The 17,846-nt window shown below is 36.7% G+C and overlaps 1 protein-coding gene and 1 long non-coding RNA gene across 52 annotated transcripts in view; both read right to left on the bottom strand.

Annotated features, from left to right (window-relative positions):
* fnbp1b (formin binding protein 1b) overlaps nt 1–17,846 on the bottom strand; it is a 174,279-nt gene that overhangs the window by 46,690 nt on the left and 109,743 nt on the right. For 33 of the 46 annotated variants that reach the window (XR_015519925.2, XR_015519927.2, XR_015519926.2 and 30 more), the window contains exons 7-9: nt 14,049–14,177; nt 12,292–12,438; nt 9,251–9,445 (exon numbers count right to left, since the gene is read on the bottom strand). Coding sequence is in view for 42 of the 46 variants with exons in the window: in XM_087300642.2 (XP_087156768.1) it covers nt 9,251–9,445; nt 12,292–12,438; nt 14,049–14,177 (471 nt within the window). In the remaining 4 variants the exon portion in view is untranslated. Of the gene's footprint in view, nt 1–9,250; nt 9,446–12,291; nt 12,439–14,048; nt 14,178–17,613; nt 17,629–17,846 lie in introns of all 46 variants that reach the window. The other 13 variants (XM_087300615.2, XM_087300605.1, XM_087300603.1 and 10 more) reach the window with 1 other exon arrangement.
* LOC147831748 (uncharacterized) lies at nt 950–7,048 on the bottom strand. 6 transcript variants are annotated; one of them, XR_015519959.1, is made up of 5 exons: nt 6,408–7,048; nt 2,277–3,576; nt 2,032–2,127; nt 1,784–1,979; nt 950–1,587 (listed from the first exon to the last, which is right to left on the bottom strand). It is a non-coding gene; the product is annotated as an uncharacterized LOC147831748 (long non-coding RNA). The 6 variants fall into 6 exon arrangements; XR_015519956.1 differs by having other exon boundaries at nt 6,178–7,005; XR_015519955.1 differs by having other exon boundaries at nt 5,911–6,976.

Raw genomic sequence — 17,846 nt, 5'->3', positions numbered from 1 at the left:
GTTACGATGTAAAACATGTCATTTCCTGTGGCCAGCAGGTGGCGCTATAACTGTATCTGGATATTGGCATGTAAACTTGTTCAGGTCAGGACTCTTATCAAACGTGTGAATTTTGAGGCGGATCGGATAATGCATGCCTGAGTTATAACGACTTCCTGTTTTGTGGCGAATCGTCAAAGTTTGCGAGGCCGCCACGGACACGCCCATCGATGAAAACTCTAAAGCTTCGCAATTTAACATCGCCAAGGCCTTTAGATGACAAAACCCAATTTTGGTGTCGATCGGATAAAATCCCTAGGAGGAGTTCGTTAAAATACAACGCCTGGAAATGGCAAAAACGCCACTTTTTCGTCGCAGGAAGTCAAAAATATCCAACTTCCTGTTGGGTTTGAGATATGGCTCCAAGAGACTTTTTTGTATGTTTTGGCATGTTTGAGGTGTGTGCCAATTTTTGTGCATGTGCGTGATTCGTGGATCGGGGGCTTGTCCGTTTAATTTTTCTAGGTGGCGCTGTCGAGTCATTTTGCCACGCCCACTTCAGAAGACCATAAAAAACGTAAATTTTCGCCACTTCTGAGGCGTGTGCAAAGTTGCGTGAGTTTTCGGGCTTGTTTAGCCCCTCAAAATCGCGATTCATTGGAGAGAAGAATAATAATAATAATAAACGGAGCAATTCCAATAGGGCCTTGCACCGTTTCGGTGCTCGGTCCCTAATAATAATAATAATAATAAAAAACGGAGCAATTCCAATAGGGCCTACGCACCGTTTCGGTGCTCGGTCCCTAATAACAATAAGGGCAACCGAAAGACAAAAAATGAAACGTAAATAAACAGTATTAACAAAAAAAACAAAAGACTGCGCTGTGGCTGTGGTGGTGTTATCACTGAGCGAGAGAGTTAGTGCGTTAAACTGGATATTATATATATAGATACATATCAGGGGTCGCATGCAGAGCTCAGATCACTGCAGAACCACTTAAAGAGACAGTTCAACCCAAAACAAACACTGCCAGTGACTTTGACTTTCCTGAGGAACACAAGGGAGGATATTTATGCTGTTTCTTTTAATGTGATGAAAGTGAACGGGGGTATGCTATGATGGCACCGGGATCTGTAAAAAGTACAGGTAAATATCAGCTAATTAACATATACAATTTAGTTTTTTTGGCATAAAATCATTAAATTATTAAATTGGGTGAAGCAATATAAATTTGCTTTCAATCAAACCAGTTATTTAGCACACTTTTAAGGTTAGTCCGTGCTTTTTTTTTTTTTTTACTTTTTTAGTACTTTGTTGAAATTGCATCTAGACAATGCTATTAAAGTAAATAACACTCACTTTTCTATTTAAAGTCAACTAATCGCTTCTAAAGCAACAAGTTTACTCAGTATTTTAAAGTCAAGTCAACTAATCACTTTAAAAGCAACAGGTTTACTCACTATTTTAAAGTAAATTCAACTAATCCTTTTAAAAGCAATAGCTTTACTCACTATTTTAGAGTCAACTAATCGCTTTAAAAGCAACGAGTTTACTCACTATTTTAGAGTAAAGTCAACTAATCGCTTCTAAAGCAACAAGTTTACTCACTATTTTAAAGTCAAGTCAACTAATTGCTTTAAAAGCAACAAGTTTACTCAGTATTTTAAAGTCAAGTCAACTAATCGCTTTAAAAGCAACAAGTTTACTCACTATTTTAGAGTCAACAAATCGCTTTAAAAGCAACAAGTTTACTAACTATTTTAGAGTAAAGTCAACTAATCGCTTTTAAAGCAACAAGTTTACTTAGTATTTTAAAGTAAAGTCAACTAATCACTTTAAAAGCAACAAGTTTACCTTACTATTTTAAAGTAAATTTAACTGATCCCTTTAAAAGCAACAGGTTTACTCACTATTTTAGTCAACTAATCGCTTTAAAAGCAACAAGTTTACTCACTATTTTAGAGTCAACTAATCGCTTTAAAAGCAACGAGTTTACTTACTATTTTAGAGTAAAGTCAACTAATCGCTTTAAAAGCAACAAGTTTAATCACTATTTTAGAGTCAACTAATCGCTTTAAAAGCAACGAGTTTACTTACTATTTTAGAGTAAAGTCAACTAATCGCTTTAAAAGCAACGAGTTTACTCACTATTTTAGAGTCAACTAATCGCTTTAAAAGCAACGAGTTTACTTACTATTTTAGAGTAAATTCAACTAATCCCTTTAAAAGCAACAGGTTTACTCACTATTTTAAAGTCAAGTCAACTAATCGCTTTAAAAGCAACAAGTTTACTCACTATTTAAAGTAAACTCAACTAATCACTTTAGAAGCAACAATTTACTCACTATTTTAAAATCAACTAACCGCTTTAAAAGCAACAAGTTTACTAACTTTTTAAAGTACATCAACTTATTAGTTTTAAAGCAAGGTTTTACTTTTTAAAATTAACTCAACTAATCTCTTTAAAAGCAACAAGTTTACTCACTTTAAGTAAAGTCAACCAATCGCTTTAATAGCAACAGGTTTACTCACATTTTCAAGTCAGCTAATTGCTTATAAAGCGGAGCTTACTCACTTTTCTAAGTGAAGACAACTAATTGGTTTTAAAGCAACAGGTTTACTTTAAGTAAAGTCAACTAATCGCTTTAAAAGCAACCGTTTTACTCACTATTCTAAGTAAAGTAAGCTAATCACTTTAAATGCATCTGTTTTACTCACTTTTTAAAGACAACTTATCGCCTTTACAAATGTAACAAATATGAATCCCTCAGAGATGTGCATTTAATCTGTTTATGAACTACTGCATATTACGTAAGCTATTAGATTTGAGAGTTGCTGTTTAAAGCTTGACACTCTCAGTTACCATTCACTTTCATTATATGGGAAGAACAGCGCAATTATTCCTGCAGATTCCTCTTTATATGTTCCAGAGAAAAAAGAAAGTCCGAGAGGCAGAGTAAACAAGCATTTTTTGAATGCACTGTCACTTTAACAAATATTGCATGCACAACACACACACACACACACACACACACACACACTTATCTAAAGCACATACATTATTTCAGGTCAACGATCTGCTCTTTCTCTCTCGCTTTTCCTATAATTGAGCTCCCCAAAGCAAAATGGAGTAATTAACGAAGGTGTTCTGGGAAAGCTCATATTAACTGTCCAGATCCCAATAGAATACAAAACCTGCTAAAAACATCTACACACAAAATCTTCCCTTAATCCATTTGGACAAAAATCAAGAGCAATCTACAGTAAATCTACACAAACATGTCGAATACCACAGGAAAACGTCACAGCAAAAATACTGCACTTATTAAATGATATATTCCTATCATAAACATATTCCAGAGCATAAAACATCCTCAAATCATTTATTTTGCTCAAAATTAATCATTTCATGTCTTCAACATAAATATGAGCTGCACATTTCTGCTTTTAAATCCCCCAGAACGTCTCGCTCCTTTTCTGTATTATCTACATAGTATTACAGTGTTTATATTAAGATCTTTTGAGCTAGTCTTATTTTAGTTTTCAATCAAAAGTGATCTCCGAACCCTCTAGAACAGAGGTGTCCAAACTCGGTCCTGGAGGGCCGGTGTCCTCCTGATTTTAGCTCCAACTTGCTTAAACAGCTCTTCCAGGGAGTTTTTTGTATATCTAGTAAGAGTTTGATCAGCTGGTTCAGATGAGTTTGATTAGGGTTGGAGCTAAACTCTTCAAGACACCGGCCCTCCAGGACCATGTGTGGACACCCCTGCTCTAGAACATCCTGATTTTGTCTTATAATCTGCTTTACTTCATAAACAGCCTTAATCTGACAGTGTAGCATGAAATGACTGTGGATTTCTAATAATATCCCCAAACAGACAAGTCACATGCATAAAACACACACATACACACACACTCACACACACACACAGAGGATAGATGTGAACTGACAAAGACAGGCTATGATCGGAACAGCACATAACATACTACTCTTATGATTTATGCACTATGAACACTATACACACTGCACACATCTAGAATTCATGCGTACTTCTACTGCAGATGTGCCTAAATGTGCACTATACGACAAAGCACACTACATGGAACACAATATCCCATAATGCAGTGCGCTAAAGTTCAGTGAATAATATGCAGGTTGCCAAATGTTATGACATTTTAACACAAAATTTGACTAAGCAAAATGCATAGTATCAATATTAATTCCAGATTTCACAACCGGATGTTACTTGCTGTGACGTGCACTACTGTTTTTTGTATAATAACACAAAAATTTACATATATTATAATAAAAATGTGATGATTTTAAAATACTACACTATCATTCCAAAGTGTTTTTTTAAGCTGTTTATTTGATGAAAATAAAGTAACAACTGTGATATTATGAAACACTATTACAACTTAAAAGCACTGCTTTATATTTTTATATACATCTACCGGCCACTTTATTAGGTACACCAGTCCATCTGCTCGTTGACGCAAATTTCTAGTCAGGCAATCACATGGCAGCAGCTCAATGCATTCAGGCATGTAGACATGGTCTAGACGATCTGCTGCAGTTCAAACCGAGCATCAGAATGCGAAAGAAAGATGATTTCAGTGACTTTGAACGTGGCATGGTTGTTGGTGCCAGACAGGCTGGTCTGAGTATTTCAGAAACTGCTGATCTACAGGATTTTCACGCACAACCATCTCTAGGGTTTACAGAGAATGGTCTGAAAAAGAGAAAATATCCAGTGAGCGGCAGTTCTGTGGGCGCAAATGCCTTGTTGATGCCAGAGGTCAGAAGAGAATGGCCAGACTAGTTTAAGCGGATAGAAAGGCAACAGTAACTCAAATAAGCACTCGGTACAACTGAGGTCTGCAGAAGAGCATCTCAGAAAGCAAAACAAGTCCAACCTTGAGGCGGATGGGCTACAGCAGCAGAAGACCACATCTGGTGCCACTCCTGTCAGCTAAGAACAAGAAAACGAGGCTACAATTCGCACAGGCTCACCAAAATTGGACAATAGAAGGAAAAATGTTGCCTGGTCTGATGAGTCTCGATTTCTGCTGCAACATTCGGATGGTTGGGTCAGAATTTGGCGTCAACAAAATGAAAGCAGGGATTCATCCTGCCTTATGTCAACAATTCAGGCTGGTGGTGGTGGTGTAATGGTGTCAGGAACATTTTTTTGGCACACTTTGGGTCCATTAGTACCAAATGAGCATCATGTCAACACCACAGCCTAACTGAGTATTGTTGCTGACCATGTCCATCTCTTTATGACCACAGTGTACCCATCTTCTTATGGCTACTTCCAGCAGGATAACGCACCATGTCAAAGCGTGAATCATCTCAGACTGGTTTCTAGAACATGACAATGAGTTCACTGTACTCAAATGGCCTCCACAGTCACCAGAACTCAATCCAATAGAGCACCTTTGGGATGTGGTGGAACGGGAGATTCGCATCATGAATGTGCAGCCGACAAATCTGCAACAACTGCGTGATGCTATCATGAAGAATACTTCCAGCACCTTGTTGAATCTATGCCATGAAAGATTAAGGCAGTTCTGAAGGCAAAAATGGGGTCCAACCCGGCACTAGTAAAGTGTACCTAATAAAGTGGCCGGTAAGTGTATAGCTTTAAATCATTTTCATAAGTGTTGTGTTTAATTCATCAGAGCACTTAAACACATTTTAGAAAAATCTCAAAAATATATATATATTTTAAATTATTTTCATTTAACATTCATATACATTTTAAATATTTTGACTATCATAAAAATGAATTAATGTCAATCACAGCTTCTAGGAGTTTTTGTTTTACTATTTCATATAGCTAAAGTAAATAGTGTGCAGTATGAACTAGCATTCCTCGCATAGCCACACATACATTATTTGTACACCACAGTGTTAATGCTCATACTGGTCCTGCAGGGTTATTTGCGGACTGAGCATGCTCCGTAAGACTGGAGCCTTCGACACAGGGGTCAAAAGTCACAAGAAGACAGAAGTAGAGGAAGAAGAATGAGGTTACCATGAGTGACCGAAGACAGACGTTTAGGGTTACAATTCTCTGACGTCAGAGGTCAAAGGTGAGGCTTTCGGGTTGTCGGTGCATTAGTGTGTTATTGGTGGAGCGTCAGGATGAATGTTAAAGAACGTGTGGTTTTTTTTTTTCGTGCAGGTGAACAGAGGGAGGGAGAGCAAAAACCATGGCGGAAAAAACGAATAACAGCATCTACAAGTCTACAGTCAAACCAACTAGACAGAAATGCAAACCTACGAATGAAAACAAACAGCATGAACGCAAAACAAAACTCACAGAAACACACGACACAGTCATTCTGATGAGCCGTCTGCATTTTAGTGTTCATGTTTGCTTATTTTTATGAGCCAAGTGTTTCTCCATTCCTTTTTTACTGGATTTTTTTAATCTGTCAGATAAAATGTTTGAGTTCATATTTACTGTCCGTCATTTCTATGACCTTTTAGACCGGTTGGTTTTAATATCCGAGTTACTGCAGTTTAATTTATTTTTTAAATATTAAAATATGTCTCTAGCTGTGTCTCATTTCAGAGGCTGCATCCTCAGAAGGATGTAAACTACAAAGGAGATTCCTTCGAAGTACACTCAAGCCAAACTGAATATTTTGAATTGCGAAGATCTAGGCTGCGTCCGAAACCGCATACTTCTATACTATATAGTACGCTAAAATCAGTATGCGAGCCGAGTAGTATGTCCGAATTCATAGAATTTCAAAAATCAGTGCGCTAGAAGTACCCAGACTACTTCTGGCGAGATTCTGTGAGAATCCCATGCACGCTGCCCTATCCCATAATACCCCGCGAGAGAATTCATGAATGTAAGTGAAGCGACGCAACTGACGCAGGTAGGTCACGTGACCATGACAAAATGGCAGATGTAGTACGTCCGAATTCCATTCATACTTTTCACATTCATACTGTATAGAACGTACTCTTCTAACGGCCGAGTAATACATTTCAATTCAAACGCAGTACCTGCTGAGTAGTAGGCGGTTTTGGACACAGCCCTAGTCTACAGAGGACAGACCTCATCACCTAGCAACCATAACAGCTGCCTTTAAAAAGCGGTAATACCATTTGTAATGACTTTTTTCAAAGTGATTTAAAATGTATTTATTTTTAAATTATTATTAATTACTATTAAAATTATTATTTTAAGCGATCTTAATGTATTGTAATGTGTAATGTGTGTATTTATATAGCGCATTTATCATGTATAGTCATACACCCAAAGTGCTTCACAATTATGAGGGGGGTCTCTCAACACCACCACCAGTGTGCAGCATCCACTTGGATGATGCGACGGCAGCCACAGGACAACAGCGCCAGTGCACACACCAGCAGGAGAGTGGAGAAACAGTGATAGAGCAATTTCAGTGAGAGGGGAGCATGAGCTCTTGTTCTGCCTCCTGTAAGCTGTTTTAATGCGTACACCAACCCCACCCCTAACCCTACCCCCAGTGACATCACTCGTAGAAGAAGTGCAAAAAAGGTGGAGCTCAAGCTCAAGCTCCCCCTCGCTGGAGCTCAGCTCGCCCAAATGGCTCTGCAGCAAGCACCACTTGATTTCAGTGGTTGGGGAAGATAGGGAGGCCTCGGTTTACTGTAGGTCCTGGATGACATCTCATCTGAAAGACGGTGCTTACTGACTTTATACTGGAGCATGACTCAAACAGACCGTAGGTTGAGCGCCCTCTGCTGGTCTCCCTAACACCACTTCCAACAGCAACCTAGTTTTCCCATGTGGTTTCCCATCCAGGTGCTGACCAGGCTCAGCCCTGCTTGGCTTCAGTGAGTAACTGGTCTTGAGCTGCAGGGTGATATGGCTTTGGCCATCTTAAGGCAAAGCAAGGTTTATAAAAGCTGGAAATATATTTTATTTGATGCATACATGTACATATAAAATGTAAACTGTCTATAAAATCACCTTTTATTAAGACACGTCATACTTTTTTTTTGGTTTTATGTGTTAGACATAAATAAACCTAATTCATACATTTAATCTAGAGACTTCTTTTTAAAACGTCCTGCCATTATCAGTGTGCAATGAATCTTGGGGTGTTTGAGGCCGGGCAGGATTCACCGGTTGTATTCTTCACTACCTGGGAAACGAAGAATGTATTTGAAGCCTTCAAATGTTTTTTTAAATAACACAGCCTTCGTCACGCTGCGATGACGCATCACCCTTCAAATGCATCCTTCGGAGGATGCAGCCTCTGAAATTAGACAGCTTCTGTTCCTGTTCATATCTACTGTACATTAAGTTTGTTCTTAATTAATTCTCTAATTGAATAATTCAATTAATAACGTCACTATTTCTTGTGTTTATATTTGTTAAAATTTTTCAAGTTTTTTTAAATCAGTCTCAATCTCAGTTTTTTCATTCATTCTGTCTTCATTTTTTCCATTTCTTTTTCTATTTTTCTTCATATTTAAATTATTAATTAAACTTTTTAAAAATATTAAAATGTTTTGTTTTCCTCTACTTGCTTCCGTTACACAATTCTGTAAATATTTCGTTTTTCTGTCTCTTCTTTTCTTCTTAATTAATGCAACTATTCATCCATAGTTAAAAAAATTTCTCTGTTTCATTATACTAACTTACATTTCGCTTTTCATCCACTCTGATGAATGTTCATAATTACTGCAGTTTTGTTTTTCCTTCATTTTCATAAACTTCATATGATCACACTGTTTCTCTTTCATTTTGCCTCCATTTTAGAGGTAATATTTACTTTTTTATACACTTATAAGGTTTTAAATCAGTCTGTTCTTATTTGCTGCAAACATTTTTTCCCTGTCATCTTTATTAGCTTTAAAAACAAATCAGTTTTTAATCAATTGCTGAAAGTTTCAGATCAGTCCGTCTCAATTTCTGTGGTCATATTTACTTAAATATTAGGTAACACTTTAGTTTAAGTCACAACTCATGCTATTAAATACTGGCTTATTAACTGCCTATTATTGCGATATTAACAGTTTTCTAGTAGTTATAAAGTATGATCCGTTTCTGCATCCCTAATCTTACCCAAAACCTAAACCATCAATAAGTAGCTAATTAGCAGTTCATTGAGCTAATAGTATTACTTAATGGTTTGTTAATAGCATGAATTATGGGTTTGAAATAAAGAGCTACCAAATATAGTTTTCTGTTCATCCTCATGAGCTTTCGGGTTAGTCTGTTTCTGTGTTTGTGTGTGTGTGTGTGTGTGTGTTACCTTGTTTTTCTTAATAAAAGGCCAGAGGGTTTTGGTCTTGCTCTTGCTGGAGCGTTCAGGTTTGTTTTCTGAGCGTGAGTTGGTCAGGCTGGTCTCAGAAACCGTCCTCTTCATGGCCTGACCGTAGTCCTCGAACTCCACATCGCCGGGAGGCTCGAAGCCGGACTTATACGACTCAATGACCTGAGATGAGTCCTGCACCAGAAAACAGAAAACACACATGCTGGGTCTGCTCATTTGCTGTCATTATTATACTCTTATAGGTTTATTTTAATATCTTGACTATTTTGCTTTGATTCAGTCACTTTAATTAAGCAAAGTACAGTCATGTCAAAAACTGACAGCCAGAGGCTTTGACGTTGAGACACTGCTTATTCATTTCCCGAAACAAATGATATGACGTTGTGTTTCGTTTTAATTGCTTCATGCCAATTTAATTGCTCATGTCATGGGCCAATGGAATGTTCTTTTTTTTTTAAACACTGTGGCATTGCTGTAAACATGTTGCACAATTAAGCTGAAAGCAGGTTAAACTTAACGAAACGGAAGCCCTTTCAATCGTGTCTTTTTTATTTTCCAAATCGCGCTTTTATTTTTCCGGAGTGATCCTGTGTGTTTTATAGCCTACATCATTGTGGCAAGGGACTCTCAAGATCAAAGCGCCTGCCCCCACACACATCAACCACGCCATTAGGTATATTTCGAACACTGTATATATCTATATAATCAATATGCCAGCGGATAGCACAAGTTAAATAGATTATGTTACTGTTAAAAAATGAGGTCAGCTTTTTTATTATATAATAATATGTTTACTCAGCTAGGATTAATCAAATGAATCGAAAGTGGCAATAAATACATAATTATTTGAAATCTGACCAAAAGTTGTTGTTTTTTTCACTCTCTATTTATTAAAGAATACTAAAAACAAAAAATGTGTCATTGTTTCCACATAAATATTAACAAATTTTAACACTGATAATAATAAAGGTACATTTGAGCTTCTGATCATCATATTAGAAAGACTTTATATGAGTCACATGAGATGAGTCACAAGGCTAGAGTAATAATGCTGAAATAAAATCAGCTTTGCTTAACAAAATAAATGACATACATATATATACATTCATACATATATATATATATATATATATATATATATATATATATATATATATATACACATACATACATACACACACATATATATATATACATACATTCATACATATATATATATATATATATATATATATATACACATATATACACACACATATATACATATATATATACATACATACATATTCGCCCCCCCCTGTTTATTTGTTCCCCAATTTCTGTTTAACGGAGAGCAGATTTTTTCAACGCATTACTAAACATAATAATTTTAATAATAATTTCTAATAACTGATTTATTTTATCTTTGCCATGATGACAGTAAACAATATTTTACTAGATATTTTTCAAGATACTTCTAGACAGCTTAAAGTGACATTTAAAGGCTTAACTAGTTTAATTAGGTTAATTAGGCGGGTTAGGGTAATTAGTCAAGTTATTGTATAACAATAGTTTGTTCGGTAGACAATGGAGAAAAATATAGCTCAAAGGGGCTAATAATTTTGACCTTAAAATGTTTTTTGAAAAATTAAAACTGCTTTTATTCAAGCCAAAATAAAACAAATAAAACTTTCTCCAGAAGAAAAAATATTATCAGACATACTGTAAAAATTTCCTTGCTCTGTTAAACATAATTTTTGGGAAATATTTAAAAAATAAATAAATAAATAAATAAAATGGTGGTTAATAATTCTGATTTCAACTGTATGTATGTATTTATATATAGTCCTCCTTTGAAATTTTAATTATTTTAAGTGATGGAGCAAGGAAATTTTCACAGCATTTTATATCATATTTTTCTTCTGGAGAAAGTCTTATTGATTTTAGTATGACTGAAAAAAAATTATACTTTTAAAATGTAAAAACTGGTAAGGTCAATATTATTAGCCCCCCTAAGAAATTGTGTTTTTTTCAATCAGCTACAAAACAAGCCACTGATGTCCAATGACTAGGCCCATCCGCAATTTGCGTGCGCAGAATTCCACAGATTTTCCGCAGATTTTTAGCCCATTATTAATTCTGTTTATTTACTTGAGTAAATGTGTGTAAATCTAAATTTATTCAGTTTTTTATATATATTTTTTTTATATTTTTAATATTGATTTCACTAATATTATTGATGTGAAAATGTTCATCTGATTTATGCACAATGTAATATTTTCTGTCTTTTACTAGATACATTATATGACAAACTTGCTTTATTTACCAAATAAAGTGAATATAATTGGATTTGCATTTTAAAGATTAAACATTTTTTATTTCATATATTAAGTTTTTAGTTTTGATAATACCAAAATTCTCCGCAGAAATAGCAAAAAACGTCCGCAGATTCCATCTGGCCCTACCAATGACTTGCCTAGTTAATCTAACTAACCTAGTAGAGCCTTTAAATGTCACTTTAAGCAGAATACCAATACCTTCAAAGAAATAATAGCAGATAATACTGTCATCATGGCAAAGACAAAAGAAATGAGTTATAAGAAATTAGTTATTAAATCTATTATGACCCTCAACTTTTGAATGGTAGAGTTTAATTTAATTTTACAACACATTTCCTCCTGCTAAAATGACACTTCCTGCAGATGTAGGATCAGGTATTAGCGGCTTACAATAATCTAATCCATTCAGGGCAGACTGAGCCTAGATCAGCATTAGTGCAGGTTTAAATTTATTAGGAGTCGTGTTCAAGAAGAAAATGTGTTGTGCAATGGAAACGAGAGATATTTCTGACAGAAGAGAGCACTAGAGTCTATCGTGAATAAATCTGTACGTGTGTGTGTATGTGTGTGTCAGAGTGTGTGTAAATCTGTGATGCATGTGTGTTATGCACATGGTATGTTATGTGAGAGTGTAAGTGCGTGTGCGTGTGTGTGTGTGTGTGTGTGTGTGTGTGTGTGTGTGTGTGTGTATGAGTTACTAACAGTCTTGGATTCAATGGACTCGGCTGCTTGTGTCATTCCATCCAGACATTTCCCAATGATGGGCAGAATCTGTCGGTCCACCTCCGCAAACGTCTTCAGAGACTCACCCATCCGCTCTATTCTCTTCTCTTCCATCGCCTGGATTTTCTGCTCCACAGACACACATGAAAAGTTACAGTGTGTATTTAAGAGCAGACAGCTGCATGATCGGGAATCACACTACTGCATATGCAAATCATTCACGATTTTGGGGTGTGTTTTCACAGTAAGCTCATTTGCATAATTCTTTTAAAGAACTCTACAACAATGCAGGCACTGCATGCAAATAAATGATAACATCAGTAGCTATAATTCATTCTCAGTGCATGTGTGTGTGTGTGTGTGTCTATGTTGTATTTTTATATTGAGGGGACCCTTAAGTTTCAATCACACATAATCATTTTGTTTTATAATGTATAATACAGACAGTTTAGGGCAGTGTTTCTCAACCGCGGACCACCAGCTCTGCACATTTTGCATCTCTCCTCAACCAAACACACCTGATTTAGATCATTAGCTAATTAGCAGAGACTGAAAGACCTGCAATAAGTGTGACAGACAAAGGAGACATCCAAAACGAGCAGTGTTGGTGGTCCTCCAGGAATGTGGTTGAGAAACACTGCTTTAGGGCAACCCAGGCCCATTTGGAAAAAGCACCGCTATATACATTTCTGGAGAGCGCCAAATACGTCACAGTTTTTTTTGCAGTTTTTTTTCGTGAATGCATCAGAGGTCGCTGTGTATGCTTTTTCTCTCAGGAGTGCCACTTACACCTGCTGCTCTCACGAAAATCCCCTAGAGGCTGCTGTCGACTGACTGACTGACTGACTGACTGACCGACTGACCGACTGACCCACCCTCATCCTTCCCTAAACCCAACCAATAGTGATTTTAAAAGCCCAGATTGACCCGCACACCCACTTCCTTAAACTCAAGCAACTGTTTTCAAAAACACAGATTGACCAGCGTCCACCCACTTCCTGATTTTTACCACATTCTCACCCGGTTAAATACTTGTTTATTTTATTTTTTGGCTTCAGTATTTGTCCTACTCGGTTTCTGGAACTGTTCTTCGCTGGATTCGAACCCCGTCGTTGTGGTCAACTCCTCCCTGCATCTCAAGTCCACCGATGTACATGACGAGCTAACTGGACAAATTGGTAACAGCAGAAAAGCTGCGCAAAGCCGGAAGTAAGCAGTCAGCTGGTAAGCGTGACAAGGAGTGATGTCACACCTGCCCGTAGCGTCCATTTTAAAGACGAAATGCAGCCATACGTACTTCTGGATACATAATTGGCGATCTCCAGAAATGTATATAGGGCTACGTTTTCAGAATGAGTAAGTGTTGGGTTAGGGATAGGGTCGGTAGCTGACAGAAAATATAGCTACAGCATAAAAACAATGGAAACCTGTGGAATGTTCCCACAATTCACAAAAATAAAAGTGTGTTTGTTTGTGTTCCACAAGTATAGCAATACCAGTAAATTTTGACTTTGCTAGGACATTCTTTTGTTCCCCATGAGTAAAGAGCTTATAAATCACACAGAATGATTCATTTAAAAATTTAAAATTTGTGCTTCCTGTGAGGGTTGAATTTTAGGAGAAGGAGGAGACAATGTAAAGTCTGTACACTATAAACATCACCATGTCTATAAGAAGAACCCATAGAAATAGCTGTACATGTGTGTGTGTGTGTGTGTGTGTGTGTGTACGCGCACCTGGAAAATATTAGGGATGATGGTGTAATAATGTTCGTTCTGTTCCTGGTTGAACTTCTGCAGGTATGAGGAATATTCGCTCTTGCTGTCAGAAGCCATCTGGTGCCTCATCTGAGCCTGCTGCCGCGCCTGACAGAGAAAGACAATGAAATATTATTGATTATGCAATATTATTAGATGCAGAAATTATTATACTCATACAAAGCCAGACAGACTCGAAACAGAAGTGTGGTGTTATTTCCTATTGTGACATACAGTTGAAGTTAAAATTATGTTAATTTTTTTCTTTTTTAAATATTACCCAAATGATGTTTATTAGAACAAGGAAATTTTCACAGTATGGCTGATAATACTTTTTCTTCTGGAGAAAGTCTTATTTGTTTTATTTCAGCTAAAATAAAATCAGTAAAAAAAGTTTTTAGTTAACCTAATTAACCCAGTTAAGGCTTTAAATGTCACTTTAAGCTGTATAGTGTTGTAAGTGTTTTGAAAAATATCTAGGTAATAATTCAACTGTAAATACAAGTGAAACCGCTTATTGAATAAAAACAAACATAGCGGGGGACTTAATTGTGTCCACTTGTAAACGTTTGGTGGATTTTAAGTAAGTGACAGGTTGACTCCGCCCTCATGCAAGTAAAGACTAATCAGAGGAGGGAACATATTAGGAACTAAATGATGCCTTTTAGTACCATTGAGAAAGGACAGTCACATTAAAAAATGCTATGATAATTTATAGGAAATTACTATAGTGTTTTTGAACCCTAAAGTGTATTATACTGCATATGTAATGTGTGCATTTATAGATTGCATTTATCATGTATAGTCATACACCCAAAGCGCTTCACGATCATAAGAGGGGGGGGTCTCTCCACACCACCACCAGTGTGCAGCATCCACTTGGATTACATATAATGCAACGGCAGCCACAGGACAACAGCGCCAGTGCGCTCACCACACACCAGCTATACTGTAGGCGGAGTGAACAGATAGTTATGGAGACAATTCAGTGAATGGGGATGACTGCGAGGCCATGATGGGTAAAGGCCGACAGAGGGAATTTAGCCAGGACATCGGGGTTACATCCCTACTCTTTCCGAGAAGTGCCATGGGATTTTAATGACCACAGAGTCAGGACCTCGGTTTAATGTCTCATCCGAAAGGCGACACACACTGACAGTATAGTGTTCCCTTCACTATACTGGGGCATTAGGACGCAAGTTGAGCGCCCCCTGCTAACCCACTTTTAACAGAAACCTAGTGTCACCTTGTGGTCTCCCATACAGATACTGACCAGGCTCAGCCCTGCTTATCTTCAGTGAGTAACAAGTCTTGGGCTGCAGGGTGATATGGCTGTGGTGTAATCAACACTTTGTTAATGAATGCTTCAGCATACTTAACATTAGTGAACTGATAAACTGTTATAATAATGCAGTGTATTATATGTAAAAATTACAGTATTTGTTAATTAGTTTATATTATTATAGCTGCTGTATTACTAAAGCAACAACATAATTAAAACACCAGATTAAGTCAAGTATATCGTTTAAAAACACTATAGCATTCACTATAAATTTATTTTATAACAAATTAGTTTCAATATAAATAGCATGGGTATTGTTCCAGTGACAGTTTTGCACTTTTGTTTCAGAGTGTATACAAGCACACACAAACCTTTAAATATAGCTAAAATGGTTACAAACTCCCACCTGACATGCTAAAATATAATCACTTTCTGCCTAATTTTTAACTAATGACACTTGTGTGTTCAAAGAGAGGGACGACATATAAGTGTTAATGAAATACAAAAACTTTGCACTGCAGTGAGAGAGAACGATACAGAGAAAGCAGTGTCATGCTAACCACATCCTCAGCCGATTCTAGGAAATCGCACTGGTTAACCTGAGGTCTAGCTTAGTGCAGAAAAACATCCCAGAATATTACATTTCTGCTCATTGGTAACTCAATTTGATTACACAGTTTGTTTTTTCAGAATCAAGCTAAAACATGCTGAATCACACAGGCAAGATGTTAAATCTTGCTAACAACATAATAAAACATAACATAACACATTAAATCATGCTTGAAATATGTTTAATCATGTTAGCAAAATGTTTACCAAGTTGCTAGCAACGTAAAACCGTGGTAAAATGTCATGCTGATAACATGCTAGCACATGCTAAGCTCAGTGTAGATCATCTAAAATTATGCTATAGCAACATGCTTACCATATAATTCAGGCTAATAATTAAAAAACGCGGTAGCCATGTGGATAAACAAGCTAAACATGCTACATAATTGTTGTTCATACAAGCAATGCCAACCATGGTAATTCATGCTAAAAACAGGCTAGCAACATGTTCATTTATGCTAGAACCATGCTTGTGGCCAGGGGCATAGCAACCGGGGGGGGATACGGAGAGACAGACCATTAGAAACAGGTGATTAATAATAATATGAACGTATAATTATTTTAAAATGTCTGCTACACCCCTGCTTGTAGCATTCAATGCGTGCCACAACGCTGGAAACATCCTAAAATCAATCTAGCTGTTAGTGTAACAACAGCCTAACTAACAAGCAACATGCTAATTCATGTCATGAAACATGACAGAAACAAATGTTTATGAACAGGCTAAATCAAGTTAGCCATGTGTTTAAACTTACTTGAAGCATGCTAGCATCAAGCAAATTCCCATTAACAATGTAATAACCATATTATAATCAAGATAATAACATGCTAATTCCAACTAACAATGAGCTAACCATGCCAGCATCATGTAAGCTAACAACATGCTAACTCATGCAAGAAGCATGCTTCTAGCATGTTAATCTATGCAAGCAGCATGTTCATTCATGCTAGCCACAATTATAGAAACATCCCAAAAATTGAGCTAGTTGTTAGTTTAACGACAGGCTAACAAACAAAATGCTAATTTATGACAGAAAACATGCTGGAATAATCTTATGTTCATGCCAGAACAGCTTAAATATTGTTAGCATCATGCAAATTCTCATTAACAATATGCTAACCATATTATAAACAAGATAATAACACGCTAATTCATGCTAACAATGGGGTAATTCATGTGGTAAAACATGCTAGAAACATTTTATTGACTTTCTTCAAGCTTTTAAAGCTATTTTAAACTTACAGACCAGGCTTCATCAAGCTGATATCAACATTTGTCATCAAATTGTACTCCTCTCACTACACTTCACCTAAATAAACATTAGCATTTTGTAAACTCATGTGGAAACATTCGAAAATCAGCAGGTGCTAAACAAAAACACACATTTCCCTAATAAACTGTGACATGGAGACATTTATATATGGGTCAGCAAGAACGTTAAGCTTTGAGATTTACATATTTACATAGTCATGCCTGGAGCGATGTGACAGGTGGGGCAGCAGCGCAGACACACTAATCAAGCCTGTGATTGGCTGGCCGTTCAGCAGGTGTGTTGTGTGGGCGTGACCATGGCTGGACAGGAAGCAAAGGTGTCCGACACACAGACACACACACACACGCGCACACACATAAACCTGCCACTGTGCACCTACCTTTAGGTAACATCGCTTCAGGGCATGATTTAAAGAAAAACACACACACATTAGTTATCTTAGAACACTAGATTTAGTGCTTAAATCTACAACATAACATGACTTATTACACCAATATGCATCGAAACTAACAGAACTTATGCAATTATATCAACATATATCTAGTCCTGTCATGATATCTATTTTTGTTGTGCGATATATTGCACCAAAATTTATTGCGATAAACAATATTA

This window comes from Danio rerio, chromosome 21 (assembly GCF_052040795.2).
Source record: "Danio rerio strain M-AB ecotype USA chromosome 21, GRCz13ab, whole genome shotgun sequence".
In the NCBI taxonomy this organism is placed as follows: Eukaryota; Metazoa; Chordata; class Actinopteri; order Cypriniformes; family Danionidae; genus Danio; species Danio rerio.
The sequence above is the reverse complement of the archived record's forward strand: the minus strand, read 5'-3'. Positions and strand labels throughout refer to the sequence as shown.